The 18956-nt window shown below is 39.2% G+C and overlaps 2 protein-coding genes across 5 annotated transcripts in view; one reads left to right on the top strand and one right to left on the bottom strand.

Moving 5' to 3' along the window:
- Window positions 1–961: 961 nt before the first annotated feature.
- Window positions 962–9458, top strand: LOC133110397 (probable inactive protein kinase DDB_G0270444). Of its 2 annotated transcripts, none has more exons than XM_061220470.1 (6): window positions 962–993; window positions 1165–1462; window positions 3074–3558; window positions 3934–4081; window positions 6603–7042; window positions 7266–9458. In XM_061220470.1, the coding sequence occupies exons 2-5, from the start codon at window positions 1184–1186 to the stop codon at window positions 7026–7028; spliced, it is 1338 nt and encodes a 445-aa protein (XP_061076454.1). In that variant the 5' UTR covers window positions 962–993; window positions 1165–1183; the 3' UTR covers window positions 7029–7042; window positions 7266–9458. The 2 variants fall into 2 exon arrangements, with proteins under 2 accessions (XP_061076454.1, XP_061076453.1); XM_061220469.1 differs by having other exon boundaries at window positions 3071–3558.
- A 3147-nt stretch (window positions 9459–12605) lies between these two features.
- LOC133110502 (synaptotagmin-2-like) overlaps window positions 12606–18956 on the bottom strand; it is a 65733-nt gene continuing 59382 nt past the window's right edge. For all 3 annotated transcript variants that reach the window (XM_061220671.1, XM_061220670.1, XM_061220672.1), the window contains exon 9: window positions 12606–18942. In XM_061220671.1, coding sequence (XP_061076655.1) covers window positions 18727–18942 — 216 coding nt within the window. In that variant the 3' untranslated portion in view covers window positions 12606–18726. The remainder of the gene's footprint in view (window positions 18943–18956) is intronic.

The following is an 18956-nucleotide window of genomic DNA, read 5'->3' as shown; positions in this document are numbered from 1 at the left end:
AGATATCGTTGTTTTTGCATTAAAAATCGCTCCAGATAAGAGTGTATGCTAAATGAAAGTAATGTTATGTAATAACATTTGTTCTGCCACAGTAATAATAAACACAATAAACATGCAGTGTTTCCATTTTATATCATCTGAAATGAGAGAGATTATATCAGAAAACGTGGCCAGTTACTTAAGCCAAGTGAAAAAAATGGTTTAAGGACAGTTCAGTAAGCAAATGTAATTTGAAGGTCATTTAGTCATTTGTAAAAGAAACGCGCTTTAGCGTCATTGCGCAGACATTACTAATTGAGTTTGAGCCGTCGTTGAACTTGAATGGCAGGGAACATCCAAATGATAGAGGCTAATCTCGTTTTGTCGTATGGCATACACAGGGATCCGATATGAATGATTATACCGTCATAGTGGGGAATCAAGCACAGATCTTTGGTTTGAATGTGTAGTCCAAATCTATGCGTAATGGGCTAATCGCCCAAAGTAATATATTAAACAGGATAAATAATGTATTACAAATGGTTTGGTGGCGTAAGTAGGCTATTCTTCGGGTAGAATATGTTAACATACGTCTTGATACATTTGCTTGTGGATTTATTTGCATGTACAGTAGAACATTCTGTGAGACTACACACACTGTCTTTGAAAACTGTATGTATGACATTTAATACCGTCCAGAAATGCACTTAGCGCTACTTCGTATAAAATGTTTCAGTGCTTTATGTTTTCCTCTATGTACAGAAACACGGTGACAGGGAGGACAGTGTAATGGACGACCGCTAGTATGGTACAGTGGCTACAAAACGTACAGAGTTGAGTTGCAGCCTGCAAGCACACGTGGGATTTTACAGAACATTAGATAACATTACATATGCTGCGCGGCGAATGGCTGCGCGTCGCCGCGGACCGCCCATCAACACTCAGTCCGCACTGTATGGTTCCCTGTCACGCCTTTCTTTCTCTCTTTTTGCCTGTGGACCACAAGGATATACTGTAGGTGCTTTTTGACGTTCAATCAATGAACATACTGTTCAATTTGTTTCGCTTTAAATATATCGATCAACTGGCTGAATGGATCTAAGAACTCAAGCGCTTTGAATGTAACAAGCTTGTTATGCATCGCTCGGTAGTCTATATCTTTGTTTGTTTTTTGTCCATTTACAGGGTGCAGGATTTTTAAATCATGACTACGGCAAGGCATCGAAAAGGGAAGAACTTCCACAAACGCGATGAGAACCATTTTGTAGATGACGCTTTGGAACCAGAGCTGCGGAACGGAAACCAGTATATTCTTATGTTCATTCTGTTACTCCTGTTAGTAGTCGGCGGTACCACGTTCGCCTGGTTCTGTCACGCACAGCAGCAAACTATCAGCCACCTGACAGAAAGTGTCTCTAGCGTTCAGATGAGAATAGTGAAGTTCCAGCAGTTACAGGAGGAAATGAAAACGAGAAATGTGGAGGTATGCGAAATACTCAAGCTCCTTTGCACAAGCAATTCAGAAACCCTGATAAAAAGAACTGTAGCCCGCATGACTATCAACGCTCATGAGATATTTAAATATTGATGTTACTAACGTTAGCCGACTTCAGGTGTCATTATAATGACACCTAACAGGCTAATGGGCTACTGCAAGTGGTGATATTTGTTTTGTAAAGATCTGACAGTAGTGTCCTATAATCCTTTTGACGAATAGCCTACAAATATCATATCAACAAGTAGAATTGTGTAAACGAACTAGGCCTACAATAGGCTAGCTGACTGAAAGCTGCATACGGGCCTACTAATATCACATTTCATCAGGATTCACCGTCAACAGAGATTTATTTAAACCACCTGTAATGTTGCGCAGCTGTTGCCGTAGGATATGGGGACAGCTTGACCGCTTGTTTTGTGTTGAACGTGCTATAATAACAACTTGCAAGCAACTCACTAGCCTGCAGGCTATTCGATGGTTGAGAAGTTCGTTGCTGTTCAAGGCGAATACTATAGGCTAAATTACCCTATGCGTGCAGGAACGCGTCGTTTGCTGGTTCACTAACTTGCGCGGTGTCTTTTCGAAACAGGAGGGGGGGAAAGCTATATGTAAAACGTAGCCGCTTTGTCAGTTGTTGGTTTTTTTTAAACAAAAAATGTTTTATTTTTTAAATAAACATTACACAGTTACTAACATTTATAAACGAATGGAATTTGAAACGAGCTGTTTGTTACGTATTTGGAAACATGCCTGGAGGAATGTGCCCTTTGCCGAATGTTTCTTGGTTGGTTAGACATTCGAAAACTTGATATCTGAACATCGTGCGTGGAATGAACGTGAGTTTTCCTGTAGTTCAACAAGCGAATTACGTACATATGAAATGCTCTCGAGACGTATAGATTTTTCAAATTCATAACACTCATGCTTACGTAGAGGTTGTAGTTACACTCACCTAAAATGGGCATGCATTTTTGATTTTGAGACATTTCCAACAAACCGCAGCTACCCGTTAACCGAAACAAAATAACAACCTGTATTAAGTGGGTTTTCATTTTGGTTGGTCACATTGAACAGGCCACTTACGTCATTAATGGCCAGTATGCACGGAAAGGTTTTACGTTCAATAGCATCATGAGATAAGGATATACCCCAGCTTTATGCAACAAATGAAACGTCTGAGTTCATCATATTTTTTATTTAATTGTTTAGCTCCTGGCTTAATGTAATCATCTTTTCAATGTGCTCATGCCAAAGACACAAGCAGAATTTATGTGAAGTTACAAAAATGTTAACACAAATTGTGTCAGACCATTTTTTTAATCCAATTTCAGAGACTGGGGCAGGTTATTCAATTTAGATGGAGCTAAATAAAACCTAAATCCAGATTTACCAAACTCTGTCTTTATGCAATGAATCTTTAATATGTCGTTATGAGATCTAGTGTTAAATTAATAAACTGATCAGATTAGCAAATCCCTCTCAGTGTCATGGACTGCCACACATGAAAGCAAGGGAGATTTGTGTCTCCAGTATAAAGTGTTCTTTGCAGTGGTTGACTAGCTATGGAATCCCCCGCCATTGTCCACTGTCCAGCAGTCTGCCCCAGAAGGCTTTGCAGAGAGGCTGGAGGCGCTGGAAGGGGCCTACGCCAAGGCCCAGAAGCAGGTGGACATGGCCGTGGCCACGGCGGAGCAGCTGAAGACCTTTGACCTCCGCAGCCAGGTGGCGTCTATGCACACGGAGATGATGATGCGGCTGACGGACCTGGAGCTGGCCCAGGTCTCGGCGGAGGATGTCACCCGTGTTCAAGACATCATCCAGGGCAAGAGCGAGCCGTTTCAGGCGGTGAGGGAGAACCTGTCAGACGTGGCGAGCGCCAACGAGGCTCTTGCCGGGAGCGTGGAAGGGCTGTCCTCGAGCGTGGCCGGAACGGTTGCCAAGGTTACAGAGCAGGCGGCCCTGGTGGACAAGCTGACCGATCGGATGGAGACGCAGGTCTCGGAGCTGCTGGGTCTGAAAGAGATGCTGGCACTTCACAGGGCCCAGCTGGAGACCAGCTCGCAGGACATCGCCAGTCTGAAGTACGGGTTTGAGCGTCTCCAGACAGAAACACTGGGGGTTTTCAAGACCTGGCTTGATACTGTGCTAGATACAGTACTATCTATTTCTTAGCATTAGGGATAGTTTATTATTAGGAAAATGGCTAATATTGTTGGGCTAAATGGCCTGTTCTTGTCAGTATGTTATGTTAAGTGTTCTTGTCAGAAAAATATTTTGTGGTGTTCTAAATACAATCATAATGATAATAATATTAATAATAATAACAACACTAATACATATAATAATAATTATGATTATGATTATTATGATTATACATCAATAATTCGAGAATGGTTAGCATTCACTAAGGAAGTTCTGTGAGCTCATTTCCTGTGGCCTGTCTATCTGTGCTGCAGGGGGATACTGGAGGTGGAACAGGCCAAAAGGACCCAGATCCTCGGAGAGCAGCTGACCTTTGTGCGTCGAAGCCTGGAGGACCAGAGTCAGGAAGCCCTGAGCCTTCACTCGTCCCTGAGAGCCCAGCTGGAGTCCATCCAGGGGCAGGTGGGTTTGGTAAATCTTGGCTTTATCAGCTGTGCGGTTCTGGCCAGGGGCTTGTATCATGGATTACTGAGTTAGCTCAGACCCAGAATAGCTCTTTTTACTTTTTATTTCAGTCCATGTTCGAAGCACAGCAGTATTGTTGAGATTGATAACCGCACTGAATAAAACCCAGAGGTGGTCTTTTTACGAAGACGAAGTTCACATTTGGGAGGGTTGTGGGTTCTACTCATACAGTTATCTAGCTAACTCAGTAATCTGGTTTTGTGATACAGCGCCCAGGTGTGTTTGGTATAGCATGACTTTTTTTGTTGATAGTATCATGAAGCAGGATTACCAAGTCAGCTGGATAACTGTACTGAGTAAAACCCAGAATAGCTCTTTTTACTTCAGTCTATCTATCTATATCTGTCTATCTATTGCGGGACAATATGACACAGTTCACAATTATTTTTATTTTAGTATGTCATTTGACATTTCTGTGGTCTTGTGATTTGCCTTTGTAATTCAACATGTTCATTGGACATGTACCTGGGGAATATTGTGAGAAAAGTGCTTGTCACATAGTTTAACATGTCCTGCAAATCTGTACATGCATTGTGCAATATTTAACAAGGGTCTGTGAAGTGAAGCAGTACCGTCTTTGACGAACTCTGAACTGTGATAACAAACTAGCATGGAAATACATGGTTTTTCCTTTATGGTGCAGGTTCTGATAGATTTCAGGCAATAATGCACCAACAAGACCAAGCAGCAGCAGTAGTAGAGCATTAGCGGTAGTAACAGCAGTAGTAGTAGTAGTAGTGGTAGTAGTAATAACAACAGTAATAGTCGTAGCAGCAGTAGTAGTAACAGTAGTAACAGTAGTAGTAGTAGTAGCAGAAGCAGCAGCAGTAGTAGTAGTAGCAGTAGTAACAGCAGTAGTAGTAGTGGCTATAGTAGCAGTAGTAGTAACAGTAGTAGTAATAGCTGTAGTACCAGTAGTTGTGGCAGTAGTAGCTTTAGCAGCAGTAGTACTACTACTAATAATAATGTGTCAACATGATATAGTTCCCTTCACATGCACACACAAAGCTTCAGCCTTTCATGTGTTATGTATACTCAAACTGTAATCACTCAATTCAGCAGAATTAGGAGAAAAAACAAATCTGAAATACAATGGTTCCGATACTGTATTCAGTATGGGCAGGGCAGTCAGGTTCATGGTTGGCAACCCGGGTCTTTAAACAAACAGTGTAAATTGTGAAAAAAGCTATTTTCGAATAGAATCTTTTTCAGGTTTTATATACTGTTTCGTGTAATTCAATTTTTCCTGTTTTTTTTAACCTTCATTCATTCATCTCTTTCATCATACTGAGGGTCAACCTCACAATGAGCAAACATGAAACCAGATAGAGCATGTCATCTCAAATCTGTTTGAAAACTGCATTAATGATTAGCTTTTATAGCACATGTGTGTACCCGTAGATACCATGAGACCGGTGGTTAACATGCAACCTTTTGCCTCTGAACATGATTGGTGTGTATGTGTATGTGTTGTGTATGGTGTGTGTGTGTGTGTGTGTGTGTGTGTGTGTGTGCTCATTTGTGTGTGTGTGTGTGCATACAGTACCAGTCAAAAGTTTGGACACACCTAACCTTTTTCTGGATTTTTTGATTAATGTTCTATTTCTACTCTTTGTAATCAAGCAATTCATGTGGTCAAAGTGCAGATTCTCATCTTTTATTAAACAATGTTTTTATACATTTTGGTTGCACCATAGCCCCCCATTTCAATGTTTGAGACAATTTGACATAATGTCAAATAAAATAGTCATGTTTTGTATTTGATTGCATATCCATTGCATAACATGACTTCCTGATGTCTGTGACCTATCAACATCACCAGAGTCTGGATATCTTGTTCTCAGGTTGTCCTACAAGCGATACTATAACTCTCTGCAGTTGAATGGATCTCTATGGGAATTGGGGGGTGGGACTAGATTTGGCTGTAAATTATGCTGATACAGTATAGAACACATTTGTTGGCTAAATGTCATCAAGGGTCCAAGGTATCAGATGAGCCTCAAACCACCCTGCTGCTGCCAGATATGCTGTAGATACTTCAAGGGACATTTATCCTGACTAATTTCCCTGTTGAACTCAGTGGAAGAATTGTTCAGGAGAAACAACCCTTGAAGTATCTACTGCATATCTAGTAGCAGCGCAGTTGTTAGAGGCTGGTTTGATACCTCAGACCCTTGATGACATAAAGCCATTTAGCCAACAAATGTGTTCTATACTGTATCAGCATCATTTACAGTCAAATCTAGTCCCACCCCCCCATTTCCCATAGAGAAAAAGGTAAGGTGTGTCCAAACTTTTGACTGGGACTGTATGTGTGTATGCGCATGTGTGTACATGCATGTCTATGTACAATTGTTTGTGCTTGTGTATGTGCATGCATATGTGCATGTGTGTCTGTGAATGTGTGTGCATGTTCACTTTCCACACACCTTTCCTTACCTGTCCTCTGTTCCTGCAGCTGGAAATTGCACTGGACACAGAGGCCCCACAGCTGAAAGAGCCTGCAGCACTGGAGCTGGAGCTCCAACAGGAAGTGGACCAGGAAGTCCAGGAAGAACTATTAGGACAGGAGGCTGAGGCTCCAGTGGACCAGGAAGTCCAAGAAGAACCATTAGGAGAGAAAGCTGAGCTGGACCAGGAAGTCCCAGGAGAGGAGGTAGAACAAGAATTCCAGGAAGAGGAATTGGAACAGGAAGTCCAAATGGAGCTGGGTGTCCAGGAACAGGAACAGGAAGCGGAACAGGAAGTCCACGCAGACGAAGCCTTAGAAGACGTCATGGCGTCCGAAGAAGTCATGGCGTCAGAAGAAGCATATTCGGAACAGCAGGAGGAGCTAGAAGAGTTGGCCGTTGAGGACAACCATGATGCAGAACAGCAAGAATAAGTCAGAACAAAAATGTAAGTGTGTCCTTCCATGTTCAGTGAGTGGGGTGTTGTGTGGCAGTGCTGGTGAACCAGCTCATACCAAGCTAGACCAGCTTAATATCAACTTGACCAGCTCAAAATGCTGGACATTTTACCGCAGGGTTCCAGGTTTTTGGCATCCATCTTGCCATTCCTTCAGAAAGCCTTTTTAACATTTGTTTACATACACTTAACATTTTTAATTTTCTCTTTGCAGAGAGAGATTTGTTCAGATGATGCAGTCTTCCAAAACCTCGCACTAAGTGGAACAGCCAAGAATAAAATACCGTATGAGACTAACAAGGACACATTACCACAGTGAAGGTACCTTTTTTATATAAAACTGGAGGTCAGTAAGATGACATCACTGCAGTATGTTAATTACTTAAAACAATTACCTCAAAGACGTGACATGTTTATGTATCAGGGCACGGCAGTACTGCATAACAAACAGGATTTTATGTGTATGTCTGCCTGAGAGGCCTTAATACTTTCTATGAATTCACCGGCTGTGTTTGCAGTACATATATGTGTATGTATACAGCTCTCTCTCCACATTTTCTCAACATTAACGTGGTCACACTTTACAATGAAGTTCATGAATTTGCATGAACTAATGTAGTTGTTAACATTAATTAATGATGGACAAATACATTAATTAAGCATTAGCTTGTCATTAGTTCAGGCGTTTGTTTACAACTAACGTATCTGTACATGAATATTTTTACATTACCAAACCATAGGATGAACTTATAATTAGTTAACCATAAACAGATACATTGTCTGACTTTTTCATTCCAATATGAATTGGCAATAACTAATGTAGTCGTTATCATGAATTAATGGTGTAGAAATACATTAACAGAGCTGTACAGATTAACTTCTCAGTTGTAGTTAGTTAAGAACTACATTTGTTCATGGCAATTCATGGAACCTTATTGTAAAGTGTGATTAATTAAAAAAAAATTAATTAACCGATTAATTAACAAAAACATAGTGATGAGCTCCTGAAAGACAGCACCAGCCTTAGCCTGCAGGTTCTTTGATGAGAGGAAAATACTACCCAACAAACCCACAAAGCACAGAATTTTCAAGTTGAATGAACTTTCTTTTACGTTTGGCCTTTTACGTATAACTCGTGGTTATATTGGCGGTGAAATCAGGGAAATATTGTTCATAAAATCAGGAACACTTTTTTTTTTTTTTGCTTATGATGCTTTCCTGACCACGTCACACATAATGCTTCATGACATACATCACACCAAATGAAAAATGGTACCAAAAATGCAGTTTAGACAGTCATCATGACATGGTTGCAATTACTATTAGCAGAGTTCAGAGACCTGAGACGTCCACTCCAGTGAACATTAGCTTAGTGAATATCCGCTACAAAATGTGACCTGAAAAAGCAATATAAGGGTGATTAGTTTCTCAAGCCTAGGATCTTGTTCTTTAGCGCAGTTTTTCTCATTGTGTGGACCAGGCAGCAAGTTCCATAGTTCAAAACCAGCAGTAAAACTACCCACACAAAAGATCCTATACAGTAAATTGAATTGTTAGGTGTCATTACATTGAGTGTCACTGAAACCAAGTTGGTCTGGCTAATTTTCTCACTTGCTAAATATGTTTTTAATGTTGCCTGTTTGTTAGCTTCCAACTTCAGATAAGCTTAAGTTTCTATGGAAGTTTCATAGTATGCTTTTGTCTTCATAAAGTAATGGGTTCATTTTTAACTGCTAAAGCTAGCAAGCTTTTTTGAAATTTCCCGTAAGATACCTCAATACATGTATTATAACACAAGTAAATATGTCATACCACTGTCATGGCAACTGTAAAAAACTGTTAACATGCTATGACACATATCATGAAGTACTTACTGTAAAGTGCTAATGATACACACTCTGAAAAAAAGGTACAAAAAAGTGCCTACAAGGTACAGCTTGTCACAGATGGGTACATACAGTAATATAGTATTGTATCCCTAGCCAACAATACATAATTCATTTGTACATTTTTATGCTTGTAAAAGATACTAAATATTGTTGTGCCTTCAGGATACATTTGGATAAATGTGTTTCTTCAAGAACAAAAATTACCTCCACTGTACCTTTATTTCTGAAAGTGCCTGTTCATGAGGGCTAAATTCAATAAAGTGGTAATGAGAATCTAAAGCAATTATGTCTGTTTACACTGTGCAAGCATTCTGAAATAAACTGAATTAAAGAAAGTGTTCAAAGGGCAAAATGTCAAAATATGTCCCGAACATTTAAATAATTTATATAAGAATTCTATTTCAGTCCACCATAGATAGTGATTCATGGCTGTTTTTTTATGAAGTTGCAGGAAGGTTGATGGCCAGGATATGGGTAACATGCTCCTTAAATAAACTTCAGCTCCATTCTTTTATACATCCATGCCTGTGACTCTTTCATTATTTATTATTAACTTTAGCTAAAAAATACTGTCCTAAGCTGTTTTTCTCTTTAAATTACTTATTCCTCTGCTCGATAATGTAGTTGAAGGTAAATCCAAAATGGCTCCATCAAAGAATGAAGTGTTTGAGAGGCAGCGTCCTCATTTAATACTGATATATGTACATATTTCTATATCTGTCATATCCAAGGCTGTAATGTTACAGTATATTACTAGTTAAAATAATTACGTTCTTTCATTGACTGCAACACCATATCTAACACACAAGTACATCGCTTGCACTACATGTAAATCTCATTACAGAACCTTTTTTTCTCAGAATCATATATAGGTATGTGGGAAGTAAGAGCACAAGAAGTACCTGTCTGATTTCAAACTTCTGGAGAATACCCAGCATTCTAAAATAAGATGTAATTGATTGCTGTACACCTCAAGAGTGGCTACTAGGTGCTGTGGGTGTCCTCTGGTCTCATATTCAGTCCTGGTAGAAGATACTGGAAAAGACATTGAAAGTCAGGAAGTTAGGATTTGCTGAAAAATTGTTTATAATTTAATAATGAATCATTTGTTATTTAGCCGACACTTTTATTCAAAGAGATTTACTGTTGATTAGACAAAGCAGGGAATAATCCCCCCTGGAGCAAAGCGGCATTAAGGGCCTTGCTCAAGGGCCCAACAGCTGTATGGATCTTATTGTGGCTACACTGGGGCTTGAACCACCAACCTTCTGGATCCCAGTCAAGCACCTTTGCGGGGGGCTCAAAACTGTCAAGAAGAAAGAGGCCCCACAATGTCTCTCAGGAGTGAGTGTAAGGTAAACCAATCAAGTGTCCCCAAGGGGGCGGGACTGGAATGGTGAGCCTCTGATTGGAGTTGACTGTCGCTCGGCATGACACGTGGTGAAAAAGGCAGCGACGGGATCAGATTCCAGCGCAGGGACACCGCTGATGTCAGTCACGTTTCCCCCCAGCCCCACTGCCGTTCTCCGCAGTCTGCATATCTGTCCGTTATCTGATACAGGGCCTTACGGTGGCTGTAAATAACATTCCCCGACAGCTCACATTTCAGCAGAAGACAACAACTGGAAGGCCCGGTGAAGGTTGTGACAAACTTCTGGAATAGAAAGAGCTTATCCACCTAGAAATACTGTTGCTTTGACGGTATTCTATAGTATTTGTTGTTTTCAGTTAATGTTGATAGGAGTTGAATATGAATTACATAACTTAGAATAATACAAATTATTAAGCTTCTACACTCTCAGAAATAAAGTAACAGTGGAAGTACATTTTTGTAGGATCAAATGACCTAAATGTACAGTACAGTTGTGTTCTCTTTGGGTCCAAATTAGTACATTTTCCAAGAAAAAAGTGTATTTTTTACTTGGAAAATACTCAAATTAATGTATTTGTTAAAACATACAGCTGTCATAGCAACACTTACTTGTTTTATTTATTTTAAATGTGAAAATAGTATTCTGCCATCTTGGACTTTTACCAGGACTGGAAGAGATACTGTATCTCTATGACTCCTGACTAATAAAGCATAAAAATAAAGAAACATGGCGTATGCGTCAGCTAAATAACATAATTATCTGCAAATGAAGCTACCAGGTCCATTACTGCACTAGTATCTACAGAAGTGAGGCATTCTGGGATCCAGAATCAGGTCTGACTGAGGAGGGAAGACCTGCTTGATGATGCAAGATTAATTAGCCTTTAATGATCATAAATATATAAACAAACATAATCATCTGAGGAAACAGTTATCATATTTTTCATGCTATTGCTTTTAATATCTGAAGAATGTCGTCATTGAAATCCAATTTTTTTAAGCAGCAGTTGATGCCCTCTGGTGGCGAATGTGAGGTACCGATGTATCTGTTATGGGTCCGATGCCCAAGTATCGGACCCATGCCTGTCTATTATGTGGGACATATTAGCTGCTTCATGGCTAAGCATGGGGCTTAACTGAAATATTCAACAAAGCCAAGGATTTCTTTACATTTTCATCTGATTTAAAATGTCCTCTTTTGATTGTTGAGTTATATCATGAAGGTTTGTCCATTCTCCTCCATGCGCAAATTTGTGTGTGTGTGTGGGATCTGTGTGTGTTACTTTGTTTAATTATGGGTGCAGTATTACTTTTACAGTGCAAATTACTCTAGGCTGCTATCAAGTTTAAGCTGCATCTGTTTGTAAAATGATAAATGCTGGAATTGGCAGAGAACTTGGAATCCATAAAGTCTTAAAAACAGTTATCCTAAAAAAGAGACAAGTTACAGCCACAGCTCTGCTCCTGTCCTCGTTCGCTCTCCGGTATGTTCAGCACCTACACCAGCGCAGGTGCGTGGCTTGGGGGGGAGGGGCCTGGGGGGGTCGCTTGTCCTGCATGATGCTATTATTAGTCCTGAAATCTGAAGTCCTTAAATCTCCTCTTGGTTAAAATGTCCTAGATTCTACAAATAGATGCACAGAACAGCCGCTTCCAAACTTACTTAGCGAAGGTCCATCACACATACACACATACACTACAGAGAAATGCACTTCAGAATTTTAGCAAAAGATGCTGCATTTTTTGCAAAAGATGTTAACTGTTACTCATACTTTACTCTCCTGACCATTTCCAGTTTAAAATGAGGCCAATTTGAGCAGTGCGTATCCACGCAGGCATTAAACAAGACAATGAAACAGCAAATCCTGCCAAAATTCACACATTAAGCTGTATACAAAAAACATAGAGCATTGCTATAGGCCGATGCTTTGGTCATGGTGATTCAATAGATGATGAAATAATATATTCTGATCCTTGTTTTTGATTTTATAAGCACATCCGTGATAAGAATTTATCGACAGCATCACCTAGTGGCAATTATTGGTGTATGTATTAGGGTGGGACATTGCATCTCAACAGGGAAACTGCATTGCCAAATTAATTTTGTGAAACATGTCTATTTCATTTATATCACTATCAGCAGGGTGGACAAAATGATTTTATTTACAGTAGCCCCAGATGCATGAAAAAAGAAAAACTGCATTAAACAAAAGCTGTTTGGCACAAAATATCAGAATAAATATTGAGTAAAATCAGGTCTGATTTCAGAGTGAACAGCCCAAGACAAAGATACTGTAGTTAAAAGGCCTTTATTTTTTGTTTTAATAGTTGATAACATTTATGATAAATCTGTACTTTTTAATATATGACATTTTTCATATAAGACATTTCATATTTGGTTCCCCTGATGTCTGGTACAGTGACGTTCGTTAATACCCAGGAGCTGGTGGAGTCTTTCCGTGAGAGGAACATTTTCAAAGTGTCCCCGCTTGGGGTTAAACATGCGGTCCACACAAGGTACAACAAGTGACAGGTACACACACACACACGCACACACACTTAACGACACAGAGACAAGACAAATCAACTACAGGGAACAAAACTGTCCTCAGTGTTAAAGAGTAGGACGTGAGAGGGAGAGGGATAAACTCTGAAAGAAGAGAGTAGGAGAACACAAAGAGTTCTTTGGAATTTTATTCTACAGTGATGATAGGAGATGGAAGACTGGAGCGTTTTCGGACAGAAATCGACAGTTTTGGCAGTATGCTCTGAAATCCCTCTGGCACAGCCAGGGACCGTTGCAGTGCGATTTCAACAGACAGCCATCCACAGCACACCAGATAGACTGCAACTGAAGTTATTGTGTGCATTGCACTGGCAAGGTAAAGAGCTAAGAGGCTAGAAGCAGACTTCTCCAGAGCCTTTTAATTCACATGGAGAAAAGGCTCCAACGGTTTGCTTACTGGTCCTGATGTGTGGGCGTCCCCACTTTGTGCTGACAATTTCAGTGTAACAGGATCAGAGCAAAGCCAAACGAGACTCAAAAATGCATACTGTATCAGAAATGACGGCTAGCTAAATAGACATCAGATTGGACCCACGAGTATTATGCTTGCGATTAATCTAAAACTAGAATGGTAACGTGTAAAGAAAATAACATTTGTCAAAAGAAAAGCTTTGACGTAGAAGCTAGCTGAAAAGAATGGCGAAATATGGGATCTTAAGAACCATGCGAACAATGTTTTACGTTAAACATTTCTTGCGAGCTGAACTAATTTCAGTGTCTGACACAGAGCTTCTGTTCTGGTATACATTTTATCTAATAAAAAATAAACATTCTGTGTTATCATACTATCACACTAACAACTTTATAAATTGTATGTTTACATCCATCCATGCATAGAGACAGGACACACATATGAAATATCCACTCGTTCATGCCATCATCTGGTGGAACAGCTTGCAGTATCGTTAAGGTCTCATATTCCTCCACCCAAACTCCCATTCAAAATTCAACTCTGAGACAGACAACAGGTCAGATAACCAACTGGGCAGCCTATAACATGACAACATAATGAAACCATCACGTCGCCACTGGTCAATCTGCACATATAACAGCACCAGCACAACCATTCCCTTATTTGAAATGACTGCAGAGGAAGATGAAGGGTGGCTGTGGTCTGTTTTCATCATCAGAGTTTTGCATGTTCTCACAAAGTACAGTAAAATGTATCCTCACTGGTTATTTTAACATACTCCGCCTCATCCAATTTACAGAAATGCTAAATTCTGCAGTCACGCATACTGTAAGACAGTCTTTCCTGTTACAGCAGTTATGTAATGACCTGTGCATATAGAGGTTCCCTGTGTGCCCCAAAGCGCACAAAGACATAACTGGACAGGTTCAAACAACTGCATTCATCTTACTTCTGTCCCTTCACATGCAACTTCACAAGAACCAAAACACTTTTAAACAAGAAAGACAGAAATGGCATGGCATGACAGAAGCATTCTACTTAAAACTGGGCACATACTGAGACACAAATAAAATCAAGAGCTACCATAGCAACCAACATGGCTGGCACACTAAAATGATTGTTATAGTCTTTCGTTAATCACATATTTAATGAAGTAATAACATATTTTAAATAAGCTCGTTTCAACACGTATGACCGCTGAGCTGTCCCTGCTCATACTTTTATGGCTTTATTTTTTAAAATATTAATTGACAATCTGTATACACATAAATACTGTATATGCACGCCTGTCATTTAGTCAAAAGCTAAACTTGGCGTGTAGCATTCAATAGGAAACATGAAGACACAGATAATCTATACAGTAAGACCACAACAAATACAAGTCTTTCGTATACAAAAGGGGCTCCAGGTATGGGATGAGATTGATTCTGCTTTCACAAATTAAACCCATACCCAGTTTATCCATTCATAAAGACCTTAAAATTATACTGGGTTATGGCAAAAAGCACCAGAGAACACATACTGTATACTTTATGAAACAGTAAATCTATACTCAATGACTAGTCCTTTCATAATTCAAGTGGTCAACTTCATGTTACGAATGACCAGTGTTGGCTTTGATACACCAATATGTCCAGTCTATGATGCACGAATTATCTCTGATTGGCCAAACTATATATATATACATAAATTAATATTTAACTAAGGAAATTTTACACAGCTCCGTCAAATGGCTTTTTAGCTTGGAGCCCCTTATATACAAGCAGACATTTTGTTGTTGTTGTTGTTGTTGTTGTTGTTGTTCATTAACCTGCATTGCAAACTGTAAAATAAATGAGAAAAAAAAGCTAATCTCACGAAATATAGCAGGCATGCTACAATATATCCCTAAATGAAGTCACAGAATTACACAACACTCTACGGTAGAGGTGAAGACAGAGTATGCATATAATTATTATATAGGTGTAATCTGCACTCTGTCTCTCCCCCATTCATTAAAAGTACTAGAAATGTACAGTAGGAGAACAACGGTTTCTCCGTTTTATTATCAAAATGACAGGTGACACACACTTGGACAATATATCTAATCTTCCTTAAAACATGCGGCTATTTACACTGTTGTATAGAAACATGCACTATTAACAAATTCTTATCTATGTACATATTTATAACAGGGGAGGGGAAAGGGGGAAGAGAGAGAAAAGAGAAAGAGAGAGTGATTGCTTATTTGTTTGTCGGTTTCCTTTTTGTCTTTCCTTTGACATCTGAATCTAGAATTATGACTAAAATGAAGTAGTGATACCCTAGGTATTACTTGATAGTTAGAATAAACAAAAAATGCACCTATTCTATTTTACAAAAAGGAGCCATCCGTTATAATAGTCTATCACAGTCATGAGATAACTACAGTGCAAAGTCCCTCGAGCTTCCAACTTATCGTATTTACAACCCGATCTTCATTATCTACAAACCACAGCTTTGAACTATTAACCAATGGCGAGATCTGGCTGCCTGTGTCTTATTGTTACCTTGGCAACTGGCTGGGACACCTTATGTAAGCACGAGCGGCAGAATAGCCCATGTTCTCATGAGAACAGATCAGTTTGGTATCCTCAGAAAAAAAACATCCTCCTTTTTACCATATAACTCATTTTAGCATCAGGAGTGGATATATACCTTCAAAAATATTAGATTTTCCATATATTTAAACAATATTTAAGCTCATTTATAAAAAAGTTAAATAAATTATAAATTTGTAAAGGGAGTTTCTCTGGTCTCTACAGTAACGTAGATGCTTAAATTTTATTTATTTTTTTAATAATAAAAATATCTAAAATGATTAAAAATGTTATTAAATTTAGGCGATGATGATGAACCACTAACCAAATCCTGTGGCATCCACTCTTCACGGTCCATGTTTTCTATCGTATGAAATAAAAACGAGATTAATGATGAACACAAACGAGGGAATGGCTCGTTCCCTGTGGCTGGGATGCAGCAGTTCTATAAGCCACAGGGAAACATCTGCTGGAGAAAGGGTTTGGCCCCAGTAGTCATTCCTAACGCAAGGAACTGACCGCTTCACTGATGTGTGCAACTCAATGCAAGCTCAGTTGTGCTATTGGCTAGTAGCAAGATCTACACAAGAGCACTGGTGGGAATGATACTGTAAATACATAAAAATGTTTGAAAAACAAGTCATCAAACTGGCAGTGTAGAATTGTACTTCCTGAAAGATAATTTAGTCAAGGATCTATAGGAAGGGCGAAAGGCATTTTTACTGGTTTACACTTCAAGGGGATTCATACTTTTTCTTCAAAGGTTTAACGCTAAGGAATTTGGACTTTTACCGTCTTGTTCCAAGACTGAAAAAAAATTTAAGATAACAGTAGAAAGACAGCCACTGCGGCAAGTATGTGAACCATACTGAACAACTAGCTGAATAATTCCTTGTTTCTAGTTCCACTAGTTCCGCAAACTATTGTGTTTCCTTGCACTATACATACGCGTATTCCTTTGAAATCAAAGTTAAATTATTTATCAATGAATGGCTAAATTCATCAATTAACGGTCAGGTCCTATAGTAGATTTGGAGGCATCAAAACCACAAGTGGTAGATTTGCAGGCAGTAGAGCGGACACCTAACAAATGCCACATTTGCAGGCACCTCATGGTTAAGTCCATAAGACAGAGATATGTTTGGCCGATCACGTGGAAGATATGTTTCACCAACAAACATGCAAAATCAGATAAAAAGATAAAAAACACACACATATCTGCTGACCCCCAAATTTCATAGTATACGTATGCTATATACAGTACTGTGCAGAAGTCTTAGGCCCATGTTAAAAAAAAAAAATCTGTAAAGTGAATATGCTTTCAGAAATATTTCTAAATATCAAAGCATTACTATAAAGAGCAGTAAACGGTTAAATCAACTAAATCAAATCAATATTTGTTGTGACCACCCTTCTCCTTTAAAACTGCATAAATTCCCTACACTGTCCTGCAATTCTTAAGACAACCAGCAGGTAGGTTGTGTAAAACATAGGAGAACTTGCCACAGTTCCCTGCAGACTTTGGCTGCCTTGCTCCGTGCTCCTGTTGATCAGGTTTTTATCTGAAAAGTGGTATATTACTTATTGTGTTATTTTATTTAATGACATGCAAAAATGTCTCTGTAAAGACATTTTGGAAAATGAATGTTTGGAAATCTGAAGATTGCCGTTTTCTACTGACACACTAATGCAGAAACCAAAACAAAAAATAAATAAAAATGTGTATAAAACAATCTAGGGTGCCTAAGCCTTGTGCGCAATACTGTACATAAATATTTCACACTTTGTATAACCACTCATATATGAGGTGAGCTCATAGTCACACTTTTGATTGATAAAAAACATTAAACGCTATTACACAAAAACTACACACTAAAATGAGTCATGCCATTGCAATATTGCTCAAGAATACAATGCCGATTACAAAGCAATGACCAGAACAAAAATAATCAAAAGCAAAAAGAGATGCATTGTTTGGAAAGCCAAAAAAAAAAAAAAAAAGTTTCGACAAGATTTTGATCGCCACCGTTTTTTAACGCGTTTTCTTTTCACTTAAGTTTGCCACTATAAAAAGGGGACAGAGCTCTTTATATGATGTTATTTGAAAAAAAGTGGCGTTTATTCTAAAATACTATTGCATTGTGAATTTAAAGTTATTCTGCTTGTAACTCCAAGGCTATAAATAAAAAAATAAGAAAAGACGTTGAGGGGAGGGTCGCTTTTACATTTTTAAAATCTGTGTGAAAAGTTCAAATGTTGGTTTTCTGTATAAATAACGTCTGTGATTAAGACGTTAAAAGATGAAAAGATGTTAATAAACTTAAAGATGTTGTCACCCGGGAGGATTTGAAGACACACAGGCTATATGTTTTATAATCTTTCATCCTGTCCCCCACAACATCACAGGTGTTAGAATGAATATGGTGGGATTAAGACGGAAATGGCTTCTCACATCGCTCCAGCTTTCCTTAGAACATTGTGCCCCTTCCTGAACTGGCAAACTTAAACGGAGCAACAATATGTGATGAGAAAGCTATTTCACTGTAGTTACACATCCAAAACCTTTTCCCAATTCCCAACTCACAATGAATGCAAACTGGCCATTTGCAGAAATAACTATTTCAGCAGTATAGTATGTGAACATAGTATTATACCCATCTCACCCTTATCAGTGCATATTCATCTACTCATTTCATGAATCAAGTTATTAAATCATTTTGTAAAAAATGCAAAACAAAGAAAACATTTTTTTTTATCTTAGTCATTCCTAAGTGTTTGCTATTTTCAATTATCTGACCATGTCTGTAGTGTTGATAATCCATGAATGGCATGCAATAAAGCGGTACGTGGTTGGTTAGGAGGTTGCCATGGGGACGGGTTATTTCTTGCCAGCCAGGGCCGCCAGGGAGGCGTCCACTTCCTCCTCGGGTTTGAGGGGGTGCCACTGGGCGATGGGGCGCCGCGGATTGGCCAGCATGTCGGACCAGTGCCGCAGCTCCGTGCCAGTCGCCTTGCTGCCCACGAAGATCTTTCCGATGGCGTCGTTCTTCCCAATCTTGTCATAGTCCAGCACGGTGACCACCGCCTGGATTTTCTGCACACAAGCCA

The sequence above is a fragment of the Conger conger genome, chromosome 14, assembly GCF_963514075.1.
Source record: "Conger conger chromosome 14, fConCon1.1, whole genome shotgun sequence".
In the NCBI taxonomy this organism is placed as follows: domain Eukaryota; kingdom Metazoa; phylum Chordata; class Actinopteri; order Anguilliformes; family Congridae; genus Conger; species Conger conger.
This window is presented reverse-complemented; position numbering and strand designations above follow the sequence as displayed.